This window comes from Terrapene carolina, unplaced genomic scaffold, assembly GCF_002925995.2.
Source record: "Terrapene carolina triunguis isolate 2854851 unplaced genomic scaffold, T_m_triunguis-2.0 Scaffold95, whole genome shotgun sequence".
Taxonomy (NCBI): domain Eukaryota; kingdom Metazoa; phylum Chordata; order Testudines; family Emydidae; genus Terrapene; species Terrapene triunguis.
The window spans coordinates 20,797,106-20,813,839 of record NW_020664446.1 but is presented as its reverse complement, the minus strand read 5'-3'; the positions used below and the strand labels follow the sequence as shown (position 1 = coordinate 20,813,839).

General features: G+C 41.7%; 1 protein-coding gene across 1 annotated transcript; it reads left to right on the top strand.

Moving 5' to 3' along the window:
• EEF1AKMT2 (EEF1A lysine methyltransferase 2) lies at positions 1–13,713 on the top strand. The gene is made up of 6 exons (XM_024210698.2): positions 1–95; positions 5,601–5,666; positions 6,270–6,384; positions 10,566–10,673; positions 12,174–12,390; positions 13,195–13,713. Exons 1-6 carry the CDS (start codon positions 13–15, stop codon positions 13,290–13,292), a joined length of 687 nt encoding a protein of 228 aa, XP_024066466.1. The 5' UTR covers positions 1–12; the 3' UTR covers positions 13,293–13,713.
• Positions 13,714–16,734: the final 3,021 nt, after the last annotated feature.

Genomic DNA, 16,734 nt, shown 5'->3' with positions numbered 1-16,734 from the left:
GCCGCCTGGAGGATGAGTGTCGCCGGGGAGCGGCCACGTGACTCCTCGGGGCTAGGGCCCGAGTTCGGCCCCTCGGCCCTGGGGACCAAAGAGCAGTGAGTCCCGGGCGGGGCGCGGGGCCTGCCCAGCCCCTGGCAGAGTCCCGGGAGAGCGCAGGCGTATTTCCTTCCCCCTGGGGAGGCGGGGCGGCAGGGCCCCTCCCCGGAGCCCGGCCCTGGGTTTCGTTCCCTAGTGGGCAGGCCCTGGGTTTGTGTTTGCAACCAAGGCTCAGGCCCGGGCTTTTCAGAGGGGCTGCGGCGGGTAGGCTCCCAACTAGGGTTGCCAGTTTGGGATGGACGTGTTCCTGGAGGTTTCATCACATTGACATGATCTTTAATTAAAGATTCATCTTTAATTCCTGGAGACTCCAGGACAATCGGGTTGGCAAAATTGTCCCCAAGCCCATTGACCTTCATTGGGACCTGGGTTCCTGCTTCCTCTGGCGCTGCTGCTGCTGAGCCCTGGTGATGTCTGCGCTGTGGTTGCGAGGTGTCATCCCCAGCCCGGGTGGGCAGGCTGGCGAGTTGCATTAGGGCATTGAAGTAGTGTTGTGGCTTCGGCGATGGCTGGGTATATGTCCCCTGGGGATCAGGAAGGCTTGTACTTGGGTGCTGGCCAGACACTGCCCAAACCTCTGACCCCAGCATAGGTGCTGGAACTATGGGTGCAAGGGGAGCTGCCGCAACCCCGGCTTGAAGTGGTTTCCATTATATACAGGGTTTACAAGTTGGTTCATTGGCTCTCAGCACCCCCACTAAAAAAATTGTTCCAGCATTCCTGGATCATGCTGCCATTTATAACATGTGAGCTCCAGCAGAGCTAGCATATATCATGTATTCCTGAGCTGGAAATCAAACCTCCCTGCTGATACCCTTTGGGCTTGTCTACACAGAGAAATTGACTGCTATAGCTATTCCAGAATAGCTCCCCCTGTGGACACTCTATTCCAGAATAATCAGAGTGTGATTTCAAAGCAGAATAGTTCATTCCTCAATAGCTATTCTGGGCAATTTCCCCATGTAGACAACTGTAAAGTAAAAATTGTCAGTTTTTTGTAATTTCTTATTAATTAATGACATTTTCCCCGGGCACTAGATCTCAGCAAAGTTAGTTGCATCTTGCTCTCCTTGTTTCAGTCTTTTTTCTTTTTTTAATTTGATTGTGGAGTTTAGGAGGAGAGCATGTGACCTTAAGTATGTAGCAATGTGTTATAGGCCTAATATTTTCTCTTGAACCTGAGGAATGAATCCTTAGTAAATTGTACAATTTCCAATTATTCTTCATCGCCTGCTACAGAAAAAAAAGTTGTATAAAAAAGTTTTTTGGACTCTTTGAGAAAAATGCATGATAGTACCCGCTACAAAAATTACAACCTTAGAAGTTGGTGGCTCTGAAAGCTTTTTATAATCCTACAGCTCGAAAGCAGTTCCATTTTAAAACCCAAAATTTAAACATGAGCTAAAATATATCAAGTTTTAAGCTCAATCTCAGGAGCAGTCAGAAAAATCAAATTCCTCCCCTCCCCCCCAATGCAGTTCATATCTAGCAACCTGCACCTTTTCAGTTCACTCTGATCATCCAGCGTTATCTGTACTGTGGACAAATGTTCCACATCAGTTTGTATAATATACAAATAAACCTTTGACTGAGCAATACCATGGAGAACATAACGAGTTCTAACATGGATCATAAAATAACTGAGTATGCCATTCATTTGTGTCTCAGATTTTGTAAGGGTCAGATTGGTAGTGATTTCTTTTATTTTTGCTTGATGTTCTCAGATGTTGTAAGGAGCTTCACACCTTTGAGTGCTGAAAGGCTCCAGAAAAGGAACATTACAGCTTATGAGTACGACAAACACCATTATAACCTTATTGATCTAGCTTGGCATTAAAATGCTTACTGGAACATGCGCTGTCCTTGCAAGATGGAGACTTTTGATGTAATTTGGCAACTTTACACTGTTCCATCCAACGGGATGCAACCACTGGAAACAGGTTTCAGAGTGGTAGCCGTGTTAGTCTGTATCAGCAAAAGCAACGAGGAGTCCCTGTGGCACCTTATAGACTAAAATTTATTTGGGCATAAGCTTTCATGGGCTAAGACCCACTTCATTGGATGCATGGAGTGAAAACAGTAAGCAGAATATATATTATAGCACATGAAAAGATGGGAGTTGCCTTACCAAGTGGGAGGTCAGTGCTAACGAGCCAATTCAATTAAGGTGGAAGTGGCCTATTCTCAACAGTTGACAAGAAAGGGTGAATACCAAGGGAGGGAAAATTACTTTTGTAGTGCTAACAAGGCCAATGCAATCAAGATGGCCCATTTCAAACAGTTGACAAGAGGGTGTGAGTATCAGCAGAGGGAAAATTACCTTTTGTAGTGACCCATCCACTCCCAGTCTTCATTGAGGCCTAATTTGATGGTGTTCAGTTTTCAAATTAATTCCAGTTCTGCAGTTTCTCATTGGAGTCTGTTTTTGAAGTTTTATTGTTGAAGAATTGCCATTTTTAAGTCTGTTATTGAATGACCAGGAAGATTGAAGTGTTCTCCTACTGGTTTTTGAATGTTACAGTTCTTGATGTCTGATTTGTATCTATTTATTCTTTTGCTTAGAGATTGTCCGGTTTGGCCAATGTACATGGCAGAGGGGCATTGCTGGCACATGATGGCATATATCACATTGGTAGATGTTCAGGTGAACGAGCCCCTGATGGTGTGTCTGATGTGGCTAGGTCCTAGGATGGTGTCCCTTCAATAGATAAGCGGACAGAGTTAGCAACAGGGTTTGTTGCAGGGATTGGTTCCTGGGTTAGTTTTTTTTTGTTGTGTGGTGTGTAGTTGCTGGTGAGTGTTTGCTTCAGGTTGGGGGGGCTGTCTGTAAGGAGGGACTGGCCTGTCTCCCAAGGTCTGTGAGAGTGAGGGATCGTCCTTCAGGACAGGTTGTAGATCCTTGATGATGCGCTGGAGAGGTTTTGGTTGGGGGTTGTACGTGATGGCTAATGGTGTTCTGTTACTTTCTTTGTTGGGCCTGTCCTGTAGTAGGTGACTTCTGGGTACCCTTCTGGCTCTGTCAATCTGTTTCTTCACTTCACCAGGTGAGTATTGTAGTTTTAAGAACACTTGATAGAGATCCTGTAGGTGTTTGTCTCTGTCTGAGGGATTGGAGCAAATGGGGTTGTATCTTAGAACTTGGCTGTAGACCAGTGGTTCCCAAACTGGGGTTCGTGAAATGTTACAGGGGGTTCTTGGGGGAAAATTCCCTAATGGCGGACAGAGCTGTCCTTAGGGACTCCGGGCAGCACAGGACCAGCAGCCCGGAGCCCCTGGACTTCCAAGAGCTAAGCAGATCAAAGTAAGCACATCTATCACACTGAGGAGATTTAAACTTCAAGACTCCTTATAAGAAATGGAAAGGGAGGTGGATATTTTTTGCTGTTTTTTAAAATTAAATAGGCAGATAGTATTGTTTTTAAAAGTATTATGAAGAACAAGTTTAAGCTTTGTTGTAACGTGTGTTGTTTGCTTGAACTGCTCAAGACCTGAATGCTTGCATAAGAGGAACTCTTTGAGTTGGCTTCTTAGATACCTTCATGCTGTTTCACATCTGATACTTCTTGATGAAACATAGGAGCCTTGTCTTATAACAAGCTTATTCAAAATGATGCAAGCTACGAAAGTGAGATCTTGGAAGAGTGTTGCCGTTTTCATAATGTAATAAAAATACTGTAATGATAAATAATAATAAATAGTGTGTAATAAACATGTCATAAAAACAAATTTTATATTTCCAAGATCACTGCTTTTATAATTTATACTCAGGTAAAGGAGAAACTACCTGGAAATATTCATTTGTAGGAGGCGGTTCGCGAGACTTGACATTTTGGTGAAAGGGGTTCACAGGTTGTTAAAGTTTGGGAACCACTGCTGTAGACAATGGATCGTGTGATGTGGTCTGGATGAAAGCTGGAGGCATCTAGGTAAGTATAGTGGTCAGTAGGTTTCCGGTATAGGGTGGTGTTTATGTGATCATGGCTTATTTGCACTGTAGTGTCCAGGAAGTGGATCTCTTGTGTGGACTGGTCCAGGCTGAGGTTGATGGTGGGGTGGAAATTGTTGAAATTTTGGTGGAATTCCTCAAGGGCCTCCTTCCCATGGGTCCAGAGGTTGAGTGAAGATGTCATCAGTGTAGCGCAAGTAGAGTAGGGGCGCTAGGGGACGAGAGCTGAGGAAGCGTTGTTCTAAGTCAGCCATAAAAATGTTGGCATACTGTGGGGCCATGCAGGTAACCGTAGCAATCCCGCTGACTTGAAGGTATAAATTGTTCCCAAATCTGAAATAGTTGTGGGTGAGGACAAAGTCACAAAGTTCAGCCACCAGGTTTGCCGTGACCTGATTGGGGATACTGTTCCTGATGGCTTGTAGTTCATCTTTGTATGGAATGTTGGTGTAGAGAGCTTCTACATCCATAGTGACTAGGATGGTGTTTTCTGGATTGTAGTTTCCTCAGGAAGTCAGTGGTGTCTCGAAGATAGCTGGGAGTGCTGGTAGCGCAGGGCCTGAGGAGACAGTCCACGTAGCCAGACAATCCTGCTGTCAGGGTGCCAGTGTCTGAGATGATGGGGCGTCCAGGATTCCCAAGTTTATGGATCTTGGGGAGCAGATAGAATACCCCTGGTCGGAGCTCTAGGGGTGTGTCTGTGTAGATTTGTTCCTGTGCTTCTTCAGGGAGTTTCTTGAGCAGATGGTGTAGTTTCTTTTGGTAACCCTCAGTGGGATCAGAGGGTAATGACCTGTAGAATGTGGTGTCAGAGAGTTGCCTAGCAGCCTCTCGTTCATATTCCAACCTATTCATGATGACTACAGCACCTCCTTTGTCAGCCTTTTTAATTATAATGTCAGAGTTGTTTCTGAGGCTGTGGATGGCATTGTGTTCTTCACGGCTGAGGTTATGGGGCAAGTGATGCTGCTTTTCCACAATTTCAGCCCGTGGGTTTTAGCCCACAAAATCTTATGCCCAAATAAATTTGTTAGTCTCTAAGGTGCCACAAGGACTCCCCGTTGTTTTAACCATTGGAGAATCTCCCCTGGGTTAGCCTTAGCATACAGTCACTCCCATGCCACCTCTTAAATCTTGGATGCTGGTATAGGAAGTGTGGTATGGGATAAAGAGATGTGACTGGGGCTCCCAGCAATTCCTAGCTCCTATAACAATCCATTAGGGCTGTTGGCAGCTAGTAGAGGTTATAACAGCCTGACCTACTCTGGAGGGCTAACATAATGAGAAGAACAACCCCAGGATCAGGGGAATGCAAAAACACACGGTTGCCCCCTGGCCCATACCCCTCCTGGGTTGTGCTATACACTTCTCAAACGGAGCTGGAAATCTGGCCCTTTGTTTTGATGCATGTGTCTAATTTGGGAAATTCAGTAGCTTATGGGTTGGATAGGGGGTGTATGATATGTGAATGCAATCTCCACCTGTGCCCTTTCTTCTTGATCATTCATGTAAGTCATTCCTGTGTTAATTTCATATTCTGTCCTCTCTTCCTCTCTAGTTGGGATGCTGCATATGAAAGTGAATTACAGATTTTTCAGGAGAGTGGAGATGCTGGGGAAATTTGGTAAATAAAGAGAATAACTATCAATGGACATATGCTTAAAGTATTTTTATTCTTTTGAAAATATATGGAGTAAAAGCAAAATAAAAAACTCATTGGGTCACTGGATAGTTCAAAGTATTGGTAATATGATATGGAGCTTTTCACCTTGGAGTCACCAATTCCTATTTGGCCCAACTCTGTTGTGACTGAAAATGGTTAGTTACTCCCTGAAAATTAATTGTTGTGTGTGCAATGAGTTGGTGGTTGCAGTCTGTTTTACTAGTAGGCATGTACTCATATCACCAAGGACATCCATTATTATCCTCAGAGACTAAGAATTAAATAGGCAGCCTAGGGAAGCTTCCAGTGCAGTCTTTATTTTATGTGGCCATAAAGAGGGCCTTAGTTTCCAGTACTGCTAATCCCAGCAGGTTTTAAGCCATTTGGTTTACTTAAAACTTAAACAAATCAGACTTGGAATATGATCTATGTAGGTTGTTGCCTAGATGCTATAGTGACAGGTGCTTTATGAATGCCAGATAGGGAGAGAGATGAAGTACAGTTGTTGCAGTGCCTTTCATGTGTCTTGGATATGTTGATTACTTAAGCCTCTGTTTCTGATAGGTTTGGAGAAGAAAGCATGATTCGTTTAATCAGATGGATGGAAAAACAAAAGATCCCTCTGGACAGCTCTGTGCTTGACATTGGAACTGGAAATGGTGTTTTACTTGTTGAATTGGTTGGTATTTTGTAAAATTACAGAATCAAGGCTAAGAACAGAGTATATAAATGTACTGCAAATGAGAGAATATTTCCCCGTGAAGCTAAGTTGCTCAGGCTTCGGCTTCAGCACTGGGTGGCAGGGCTTGGAGCCTCAGGCTTCAACCCCAGGTGATGGGGCTTCGGCTTTCTGCCCTGGGCCCAAGCAAATGTAATGCCAGCCCTGCTTCTCGGACCCCTTGAAACCTGCTCGTGGCCCCCCATTGGGCCCCGGACTCCTGGTTGAAAACCACTGGTTTAGATTACAACTTCTTGGGAATGTCTTCTGTTTCTCTGAGCACTTTAAACGGAACTGTAAATTTGAAGTCTAATCAGTTTCAAAAACTGTTATCAATAATATCTGGTTCTGTACCAGCTTCTGAATTCCCCTGCCATGGTTTGTAGACTTACTATGATATTTTCTTATGTTTTAACATGCTTCTCTCTCCTCTATTGCTGTGTGAAAGACCCACAATAACAAGAGAGAGAACTGACATACTGTAGTATATGGGAAATAGTGAAATTGACTAATACACAAAGGGCTGTCAAATGCACAAAATAGAGACGTTCCCCCCCTTTCATCTTGGTTATACTACCCTTAGCATTACTTGTGAAAATAGCAGTTAAAATATTTTCAGGCAGAAGTGTGGGTTTTTTAAGTTGATGGTATCCCTTTAATTAAAAAAAAAAGGGATAATTTTTCTCTTGAGGTGGGAACACAGCACCAAGTATGTTTTAAAGACTGATATTGTTATTTCATAGGGGCACAACGGCATGAAGTTGAGCAATCTTCAGTAAGTTTAGTTATGAGTAGTTTTGTGTTCCTTTTCACATTTTTGATTAAATGCTTTGGTAGAATGTCTTAGCTGGTTTAGATTGAGTCAGTGTATGGTATTCACCATCCCAGCACTTCTCCATAGGCTTTAGCAGTTACAGCAGAATTTAAGTTTGTGTGCGGCTCTTGTATTTTTTTTTTTAAAGTTTATAGCCTCCATGAATGTGAGCCAATGCTGTCTTGTCTTCCTAAATCTGCAGATAGACAGAAACAGTAGCACTGTGAAGTATAACTACCCCATCTATCTCATTAGAGATGTTAATTTGAAACCTAATAGTTTTAAATTCACTGTTAACACTTTCACTGCAGAAGAATGTAGTTATTTTGGATCATACTTGAGTATTGTACCATCCTTGAATCTGACCCCTGATGTAACTTGTAAACATACAATGAATTTTTATTCCATATCAGGAAAGGTAAAGATGATCTGGGAAATCCACTTCTAAAGGCTATTAGCACTGCCTCCCGCCCCCCAAAAAATTATTCCTCAAGTTATAAAGTGCCCCAAAGTACTGTGGTTTGACAAGGAAAGTTATTTTTTAAGTGAAGTACTATTCTGAAAAATGATCGTGATGTTGATTATTTACTCTCAACTCGAGATGAGATTTGCTCAGTTTATAAGAAAAAGCATTAGTTTTTCCAACTGGCAGCTCTGTAATCTCAGCCCAGGATCTGGAAGTAATACTGGGATTCTTCTGGCTCATGCATCATCAACAGTAATAAAATTCTACAGTTGGAAGCTGGGACCTGATAATTCCATAGAAAATGCAATGCTGAAAGAGCCAACATGAAGTTTATTAACTAAATAGGATGGAACATCTCTGGAACATGGTTGTACAGGGTGTGTGGTGGGCTGTCATCAGAGCAAGAAGAGGTGAAGTGAAGTCATATCTTGTTCCCAGTAGGAAAGTAGACACATGTATAAACAGTCAGGAACAATAAGTGGGATTATACAAAGAAAAATTATTCCCATGGAGGTTAATGCTGGTTGAAGCATTGTTAACTCCTGTACAGCAGGCTGTATATAGATGAGGCAAAGCTGACTGACAAAAGTAGGTGGCTCTAGAAGAAGTCAAGTAGACACAGAATGCCACATGCCAACATACCTTAAGCAGGTGCACCACATGAGTGACCATTGTGATGCTAACAGATCCTGATACCCACCCACAAGCCAAAGCACCCCGAAGTGGGTACAGTACTCACATTGTTGCATGTATCATGCAGGCACGGTGGGGAAACTGCCATTCCACAGGTTCCAACAGACAAACTCTTGAAAACTTCCTCTGTCGTCCTTTCCTTTATTTTTCTCCTCTTTTCTTTCTGTCTCTGCTCCAGTATTTGTTATCCCACCACCCACAATGTTGGGTCCTCTTGCTCTTTGGCATATGTGTATGATGAGGAGCCTGCAGACCTGCTTACTGAGGGTCTAGTGTACTGAATTGCAGAGAAGTTGTGATGAGCTTTTCTCATTCAGCTACCTTTTCCTGGATACAGCACCAGGAATATAGCCCATTCACTATTAATAGCTATGGAAAGACTGATAGAGCAGTCAGGCCACCGCTTACGACTCTGACCTCTCTGTTTCCTGAATGGTAGGAGAGCAGAGAACATCTGGGACCCCTACTAACAGAGATTGTCAGTACATCCTTTAATGAGAGAAATCTACCACCCAATTCAGAACATGCAGTAATCTGGCCAACACTAAAGAAACCCTTGCTCGGTGCTAGTGACCTCGCAAACTATGACCCATATTTAACCTGCTTTTTCTAAGCACACTAATCAAGAAACCAGCAAAAAGCATTTTCCAATACCAACTACCAGTACCATTGGTCAGGGCATGGTACAGAGACATAATTGGTTGCTTTGGTGTGTGATTTTTTTCCTGTCTGTAGAAGAGCGTAGTTAGTCCACTTACGTTCATCTGGAGCACTCTGCAACATTCAGTATCATTGATCTCCAAACACTCTTGGCCTGTCCCAAGAGAATGTAGGTGAGCAGAAACTCCCTCAAGTGAATCATATTGTTCCTCAAACACCAAATTGAGAGGGCTGGTATGGGAACTGTTCTTCCACCTCCAAAGCCCTCAACTATGAAGACTCACAAGGCTCTGGAAGCTCTGGGAAGACAACAGGGGCAGAAGTCTTAGCAGTACACAGCTCGTTGTCAAAGCTTTCCATGCCAAATGTGAACAACACAGTCTCTCAGCTTTCCTGATGTTTAGCTAAAATTTAGAGCCTGTATTAAAAGCAGCTGGTTAAAGCTGAACTCACAGAGGTTATGCTGTTAGGAAGAAAGTGCTGCAAAAAGCATGTCTTTGTATATCCCCTGCTATCCACAGCATCAGCCTTCTTATTAAGTCAGTGCACAGCCTTGGATCCCTTTGAACTTCTTAATGCCATTGGATTCCCAAATGGCCATCTTGTCATAAAAACATCTACTTATATCTGCTGCTGGCCAGAAGATCACACCTTCCATGGTGGATTCAGACCTGGCCACTTGTGACATCCAGGCTTCATTTTTGCAATTCATTCTATCTAGGAATGAAACCACACACTGTCTGGTAAAACGCCAGCAGATACAAGATGTAGTAACTCATCTGCTTAGCAAAAGGTTTGCCATTAACATATTAACCCTGTGCTCTGCTCTCTGCACTGGTTTATTGAGTACAGAGTCTAACTCAATGTCTGTCTGGCACAGCACATAATTGGCTTGTGGAACTCTGATAATACTGAAGCAAAGAACTCAGTAGCATTCAAATAAGGATTAGACGTTAATAATCAGAATATCATATGCAATTACACCAGTTAGGATAAAAAGTATTAGGGATTTCGATATGCTTCAGGACAAATCAACTACCTGCCTGAATTTAAGAAACAATTTCCCCATAACTATGTTATTGTAGAATTGTCGAGTATGGAGGATTTATTCCTTCCTTTGAAGCATCTGATACTGGCCATTATTGTGATCTGTATGGAAATTCCTGTTTTCTAGTTTCCTTTTTCGTGCAGATTAGAGGATGTATTATTGTATTTTATAATTACTTCTGCAGCGTGTTACTTGTCATGGTTCTGCTCAGTTTTCCATCTATTGGAAGGAACTAGCTCTTAGTTAACAATTCTGTTGATGATGTACAAAACAAAATAGAATAACAGCTCATGCTCCCATAGCTTTTTTGGTTCTACAGAGGCGTCAGGAATAAAAATGAGTAAAAGCTTTTTTTTGTCATTAGGATGAGTAGAATTGACTTGGATTATACACAGGGAGCAGACCTACTGAGTAAGGATAGTTTGCTAGCACACTGAGTAAGATTCTCTATCTTTCTCTAGGCAAAATCTGGTTACACTAATCTCACTGGAATTGATTACTCTCCTTCTGCAATACAACTTTCTCAAAACATAATAGAGAAAGAAGGGCTGTCTAATATTAAATTGCAGGTAAGTGTTCAGAGGGATTATGTTAAGGAAAATAGAAAGCAATTGAACCTGAGAGATTAATCGAGTCACTTGATTTCAGACACATGTTAATATACTGACTACATTTTTTGAAATCTAATTGTAGTTCTGCTCACTTGAAGGGGACTCTAACCAACAGCTTATTAATACATCTGTATTTACCAGAAGATCTCTTGGTGAAGATTTTACTCCCCTTGACACCTGTGCAAAACTCCCATTTAGGCTAACACGAGTGTCATCCCTGAGCAAGGAGAGAGACTAGATCACACTTTAAAAGATCAATTCTGTGTTCTAGAATATATACTCTGACTTTCAGGTAAGAAATAGCAGACTAAATATGTCAAACTACAAAAAATTCAACAATGGTACAGACACCACTGCTTTTCATGCTGACCAGTTCATTGTTACCTTGTGCTCCCCCTGTCTGGATGTTCTCTTTTCTTATACTGAGGGGAGGTCTACACTACAGTGGGGATCGACGCTCTGAGATCGATCCATCGGTGGTCGATTTAGTGGGTCTAGTAAAGACCCGCCAAATTGACAGCAGATCGCTCTCCAGTCGACCCCCGATGAGAAGAGTAAGGTAAGTCAATGGGAGATTTTCTCCCGTCGACCCCCTGTGGTGTAGACCCCGCGGTAACTACACCTAAGGGATGTCGACTCCAGCTACGTTATTCATGTAGCTGGAGTTACGTAGCCGAGGTCGACTTACCGCTATAGTGTAGACATAGCCTTAGAATAGATCATAAACTCCTTGGGCCATGTCACTTTTGTTCTGTTTATATGCTGCCTAGCACTCTGGGACCCAGGTCCACGACTGGGGCCTCTCAGTGCCTCCACACCGCAAATAGTAAATAATAATACCTTAGAGTGAACTTCCAAATACATTAAAGATTGTGAGGTGCTTAAATACTACTGCAATGGAGGCCAGCTAAAGCACTTCAAATAGGTAGGCATGTAGCTGGGCTCAACTAAAGATTTTTGCATAATGCAAAGGGAGAATCAAATTGATATGGCATCAAAATTATGCAAAGCAGTTGCATGGTAACCACTTCCCAAGTAGACCTAGTGTAAGGAACTCATGCAGCCCATGGAGGGATGGACTTGATCCTGTCCGTAAGGTACTCACACAGCCTGTGCAGAACTTGTGACTGAATTAGTATAGTTTACCCCCTATTGGTCATTGCCCACCAGAGGATGGCCAGGCTGGCTATATAAGAGCTCAGCGAGTGCCAGTCAGTATCTGCTCAGGGAAATGGCTGCCTGGCTCCTTATCCACTATGTGCTATGTTTTGTGCTTGGAATAAAGCCTGAAACTGCTTCAGCTGATCCTGAGTCTGTTGTGAGTGTTATCTTGTTCCATGACACTTAGATGTTGTCAATTTTTGTGCCGTCACAAATGAAAGCACCAGTCTACATTAGAGATGCAGCACTTCCCAAGTAAAAGATGATTATTTACATAGTTGTACACTTTTGATTTAGGTAAAAGACTTCTTGACTCCATCAGCTGAGCTATCAGGATTTCAGATTTGTATTGACAAGGGAACCTTTGATGCCATAAGCCTTAATCCTGACAATGCAGCTGAGAAGAGGAAGCAGTATGTGAAATCCCTCTGCACGGTATTGAAAATGGAAGGCTTTTTCCTCATAACCTCTTGTAATTGGACCAAAGAGGAGCTGCTAAATGAGTTCAGGGAAGGTAAGTAGTTGGGCAGAGTTATCTGCCAACTTGTGGTTGTTTAAGGTTTCGGTAGGTAAATGTTAATGTCCTTTTATTGCCGTGTTTATTTTATCAGAGTGGGATTAGACATCACAGCGATAAAATGTGGGTGTGCGTCCTCAGCCTTATCCTCAGTACAACTTCCATCGCTGTAGGCATGGGTAGGGAATTCTGGCTCCCACTTTACCAGTCTAGATGCAGTTCAGGAGTGAGGATTTTATTATACCTTCCAACCTCAGAGGACAAGAATTGCAGGCAAGTTATTCTGGAGAAGAAGAGAATTATTTACCAGTATGGCTTTTTTCCTCTGGTCTTTAAAATAGATCCCCCATTCACCCACCCAGCTCACCTTTAAAATTGGGATACATTTTTATCTTTTCTCTTAGTCACAAAGGAACTGGCAGTTGTAGGCTGTGACATTCCATGTGCACTCACATGTCACTTGCTCAGTGAACCTCCTGATGGGTCTGAATTCTTTTACTTGCTAGTCAGCTTCTGAATCTCATGCCTGAAGCTTGAAACCCAAGTGTACTGAGAACGAGAATTGCTGGCAAATTCTTATCTTTTCTGTCGTTAGTCTGCACAATGCAACTAGCTAAGATTTTATTATCTATGGAGGAGTTTCAGCTATATAAAGAAGCAATATAAAACACAGTACTATAAACTTACAAAGTAACTGACTTGCTTGTTTTCCATATGAATTAAAAGTGGTTTGCAAAAGGTTATCCAAGGGAAGAGTAACATGACTTCTTCTTAATAAAAGCATTAATTTCTGTCTGGCAGGATTTGAAATTCTGGAGGAGTTGCCAACACCCAAGTTCTGCTTTGGAGGAAGAATTGGAAACAGTGTAACAGCCTTGGTTTTCCAAAGAAAAAAATAAGGCCATCCATCTTGGACAAATTAGATTAGCTGAGAAAAGAAAAGTCTTCACTTCAAAGTAAACCTGATGCAAAGGAGAGAGAGAGAGGAAAAAAACCCCAGCATCTGTGTAAATAACTGCTCACTGAGTACACAATAAAACACAGTGCATGTGCTGAACTGCAATGGGCCTCCATAAAATTCAGGGGAAGTTATATATAACTGAAATGTTTCTAGGGTAAATTCTGCCCTTGTGCTGTTTCTCTTTGTTATAGCTTCATTTATTTCAGCAAAATTGTGTGGGTGTAAGTGAGGAAAAATGTGGCACTCTAATTTTTCAGAGACCATCTAAAACTATTCACATTACTTTTGCATTTGAAGTGTAAATATTTTTTTCCTATTTAATTTTTATTTTGGTTTCTAGTGAACAGTTTAAAATAAATTTAAGCAGTAATTGAATCATACAAAGCAAGAAGTCTTATTTCTGTGTTTGGCGTAATAATGAACGTGCTTTTGAGATCTAAACACTGGGCAATTTTTTATTTTATTTTTGTAAAGGAAATATGCATGTTACAGTGTAATTTGAAATCGGCCTTTAGTTAAATAAGGAGGAAAATGAGTATAAAGATTGTAGCACTCAGAAGACATTATAATGTAGTGCTTTAGGGTGGGATTGTCATAAGTGCTCAGAATTGACCTACTTCTACTTCCACCAAAGTCCATTGACTTCAGTGGGAGCAGAGTTAGGCTAACATTGAGTGCTTTTAAAAATCCCTCCCTGAATGTCTAATATATGCTCACTAATACTGATCAGTACCATCGATCCAATTAAATACTTAAAGATGCTGTTTGGTGTTATTACAGCCTCTCAATAGCAGATATGCTTACCTATTTCAATATTAATTAATTGTATGCTAATGTGTTGGGAAGGGCCATTAATGAACATCTCCTTCTTCAATGAATTTTGTATGGCATTTTAGTTGCATAATACCCAAACAGAGACTGCAAAACCCCACATCCCCAGCCTAATAACCCATGACTGATTATATTTATTATTTTTTTTAACTCGTGTTCATTTATTCGTTTATTATTTTATATTTGTGGAATAATGATATAGCTGCCTGGAGAGAGAGGAAAGAAATATTTCTCCTCCTTTTATGACTTGTCCCACGCACATTTTCAAATGGCAGTAAACATGACATTTCAAGCATCCAACAATTCCTATTAGGCAATTTGTTCTCATAGAAGAAGAATGTCATATTTGCTCATCAGGGAAATGCTTTCCTAGTTCTCAGTCTGAGCAGGTTGGTTGGGTGCAGGGAATCATAGAGGGGAAGGGAATCCTCCCTTCCCCTCTGCTGGTCTAGTGCTCCCCCTCTGCAAGAAATAAGGACCAGAAGAGCTGTACAGTAGGAGATCCTCCATCCTTAACCAGCCCCTAGTGTGGCATTCCCGAATTCTGCACCTCCTTGCACAGTGGAACTGTGCTAGTTCCATTGAAAAATGACCCAACAGAAGTAGAGAGCAGGTTTTGGTCCCAAACAAATAGATTTCTTTGTATGCTTAAGCAGCCTAGTATCCTTACCTATGTTCAAAAAAAAAAAAAAAAAAAGTTAGATGTGGTAATGTTACCATTTGAATAGCCTGTGGGGTAGTATTTACTACATCCCATCTAAAGATTTCCAGCAGCAGATAGGACTAGCAGTGCATGTAAGAGTTGCCCATCATCAGTTCATACCTTGGATATATTGATGAGATAACAATAAATCTTTGGAGAGAGGTTCCCAAGCCTTAAAATGTGGGTCTGGATTTTTGTAATAAATTTGGGATCAGGTGGATCCAATACAAGCAGATTTTAACTGACACATACACCATTATGGGGTGTTTGGATATGAGGCTTCTGTTTTATTCCCATTTGTAATCTTTGCTAATCTAGGAGTGATATAGGGTTTAAAAGCATCAAAATAAATCAACTATGATCACAAACTACAGGAAATTCCTTTAATCAACTAACAGGAATTTAACCATAATTTCTCAGTCCATAAGACTTGCATGGCTTAGGCCTGTTATTGTTTTGTTTTGTTTTTTAAAATGACTGATTTATATTTTTATCCATGCAGACTATATAAAAATATAAAGTCTCTCCAACTATTTATCCAAAGCTTGACTTGAAGAATTTTTACAAATAAATTCAGGCAAAATTGGTGATAGAACTGAAATTGGATCAATCTGCTGACATTTTATTTTATTTTTTCAGCAAAGCTTTTAACAGTAAAGGTTATAACTTCTCATCTTAACACTGGTTTGAAGATTTTCTATGGGCCCTATTGTCCACTGTGTGAGAAAGTTTCTTCTGGATGGTTTCCATGGTGTGGGAAAGAGGTGGATCAGCTCCCCAAACCCATGGATCTTTGTAGGAAAATCTAGGGCCCTGTGACTCACTGCAGCCCTCCCAGCTCTCCTCAGCTGTATAGCTCGATCGGCAACAAGGCCTGCATAGGTGCTATACACTGCCTTCAAACATCTCCCCCCACCCGCTCTCCTTGAAAGGGAAAGGGGTGGGGAGGGGTTTGGTAGTGCAGAGGAGATGCACTCACCTGTTCAAGGAGCACCGTCAACTTTGAAAATAATCTTTCCATTTGCAAATGTTGTACCTAGTATTGTTACAATTAACTCCCCCTCCACCTCCAAAAGGTTACCGTAACTGGAAGTGTGTAGAGAGAGGAACTCTCCCCCCCCCCCCCCCGCGCCCAGGTTGCTTGCTTTGTGCATCTGTAAGCACTCTGTGTATAGTCAGTTTCAATGTTTAATTGATGGTCAGTTGTGTTTCCTTGTCTCGTGCATTACTCTGGGATGGACCTTACCTGCATGCTGTTCCTCAGGCTCTGCAAGAAGGCGTTTATCAGTAACAAGAGCAGTAAAACTAAAAAGGAAGAATCATTCGACAGGAAGTGGTGGAAGAAATGGGGTGGCCCAAGCAGGTTTGGTGGGGTTGATTAATAGATTTTAATTCTAGAAGGGGCCAGTATGTCAACACAGGCAATAAATCTAACAGAGTGGTTCCTCCATCTAGTATCAAGTTCTCCTGCTCTTGGGCATGCCCAAAAGACTCTTCTAATCATAAATGGGAGCAGAAAAACCCATCTAAACTGGGTTTAAAGAGGATTTTTTCTAAAAAGAAAAAAAGAGAACCTGTTTGAAGGATGCTCTGTCAGAAACCTGATTTGTTTTAATATTTGTTTTTTAAAACTGGAGGTTTCCAGTATGACTTTAATATAAACTTCATCAGCTTGAATTTTTTCTTGACTAAATGGCTATGGAGATGACTTCTCAGAGACAGTCTCTGTGTCTGGGTCATATGCTGTGCTCTACATTTCCTTACCAAGTTAAAGCCTACAAACATTTACACTCATCAATGGAAAACCAACTTTTTAAAAGGGAGGTTGAGACATGCTTTGGAGCAG

Bases quoted from the DNA above. Each gene is read 5' to 3' on its own strand.
- EEF1AKMT2 (XM_024210698.2), top strand. From the start codon at position 13: ATGAGTGTCGCCGGGGAGCGGCCACGTGACTCCTCGGGGCTAGGGCCC. The intron at 96-5,600 runs GTGAGTCCCGGG...CTTCCTCTCTAG, and splicing joins GCCCTGGGGACCAAAGAGCA to TTGGGATGCTGCATATGAAA. The intron at 5,667-6,269 runs GTAAATAAAGAG...TGTTTCTGATAG, and splicing joins GGAGATGCTGGGGAAATTTG to GTTTGGAGAAGAAAGCATGA.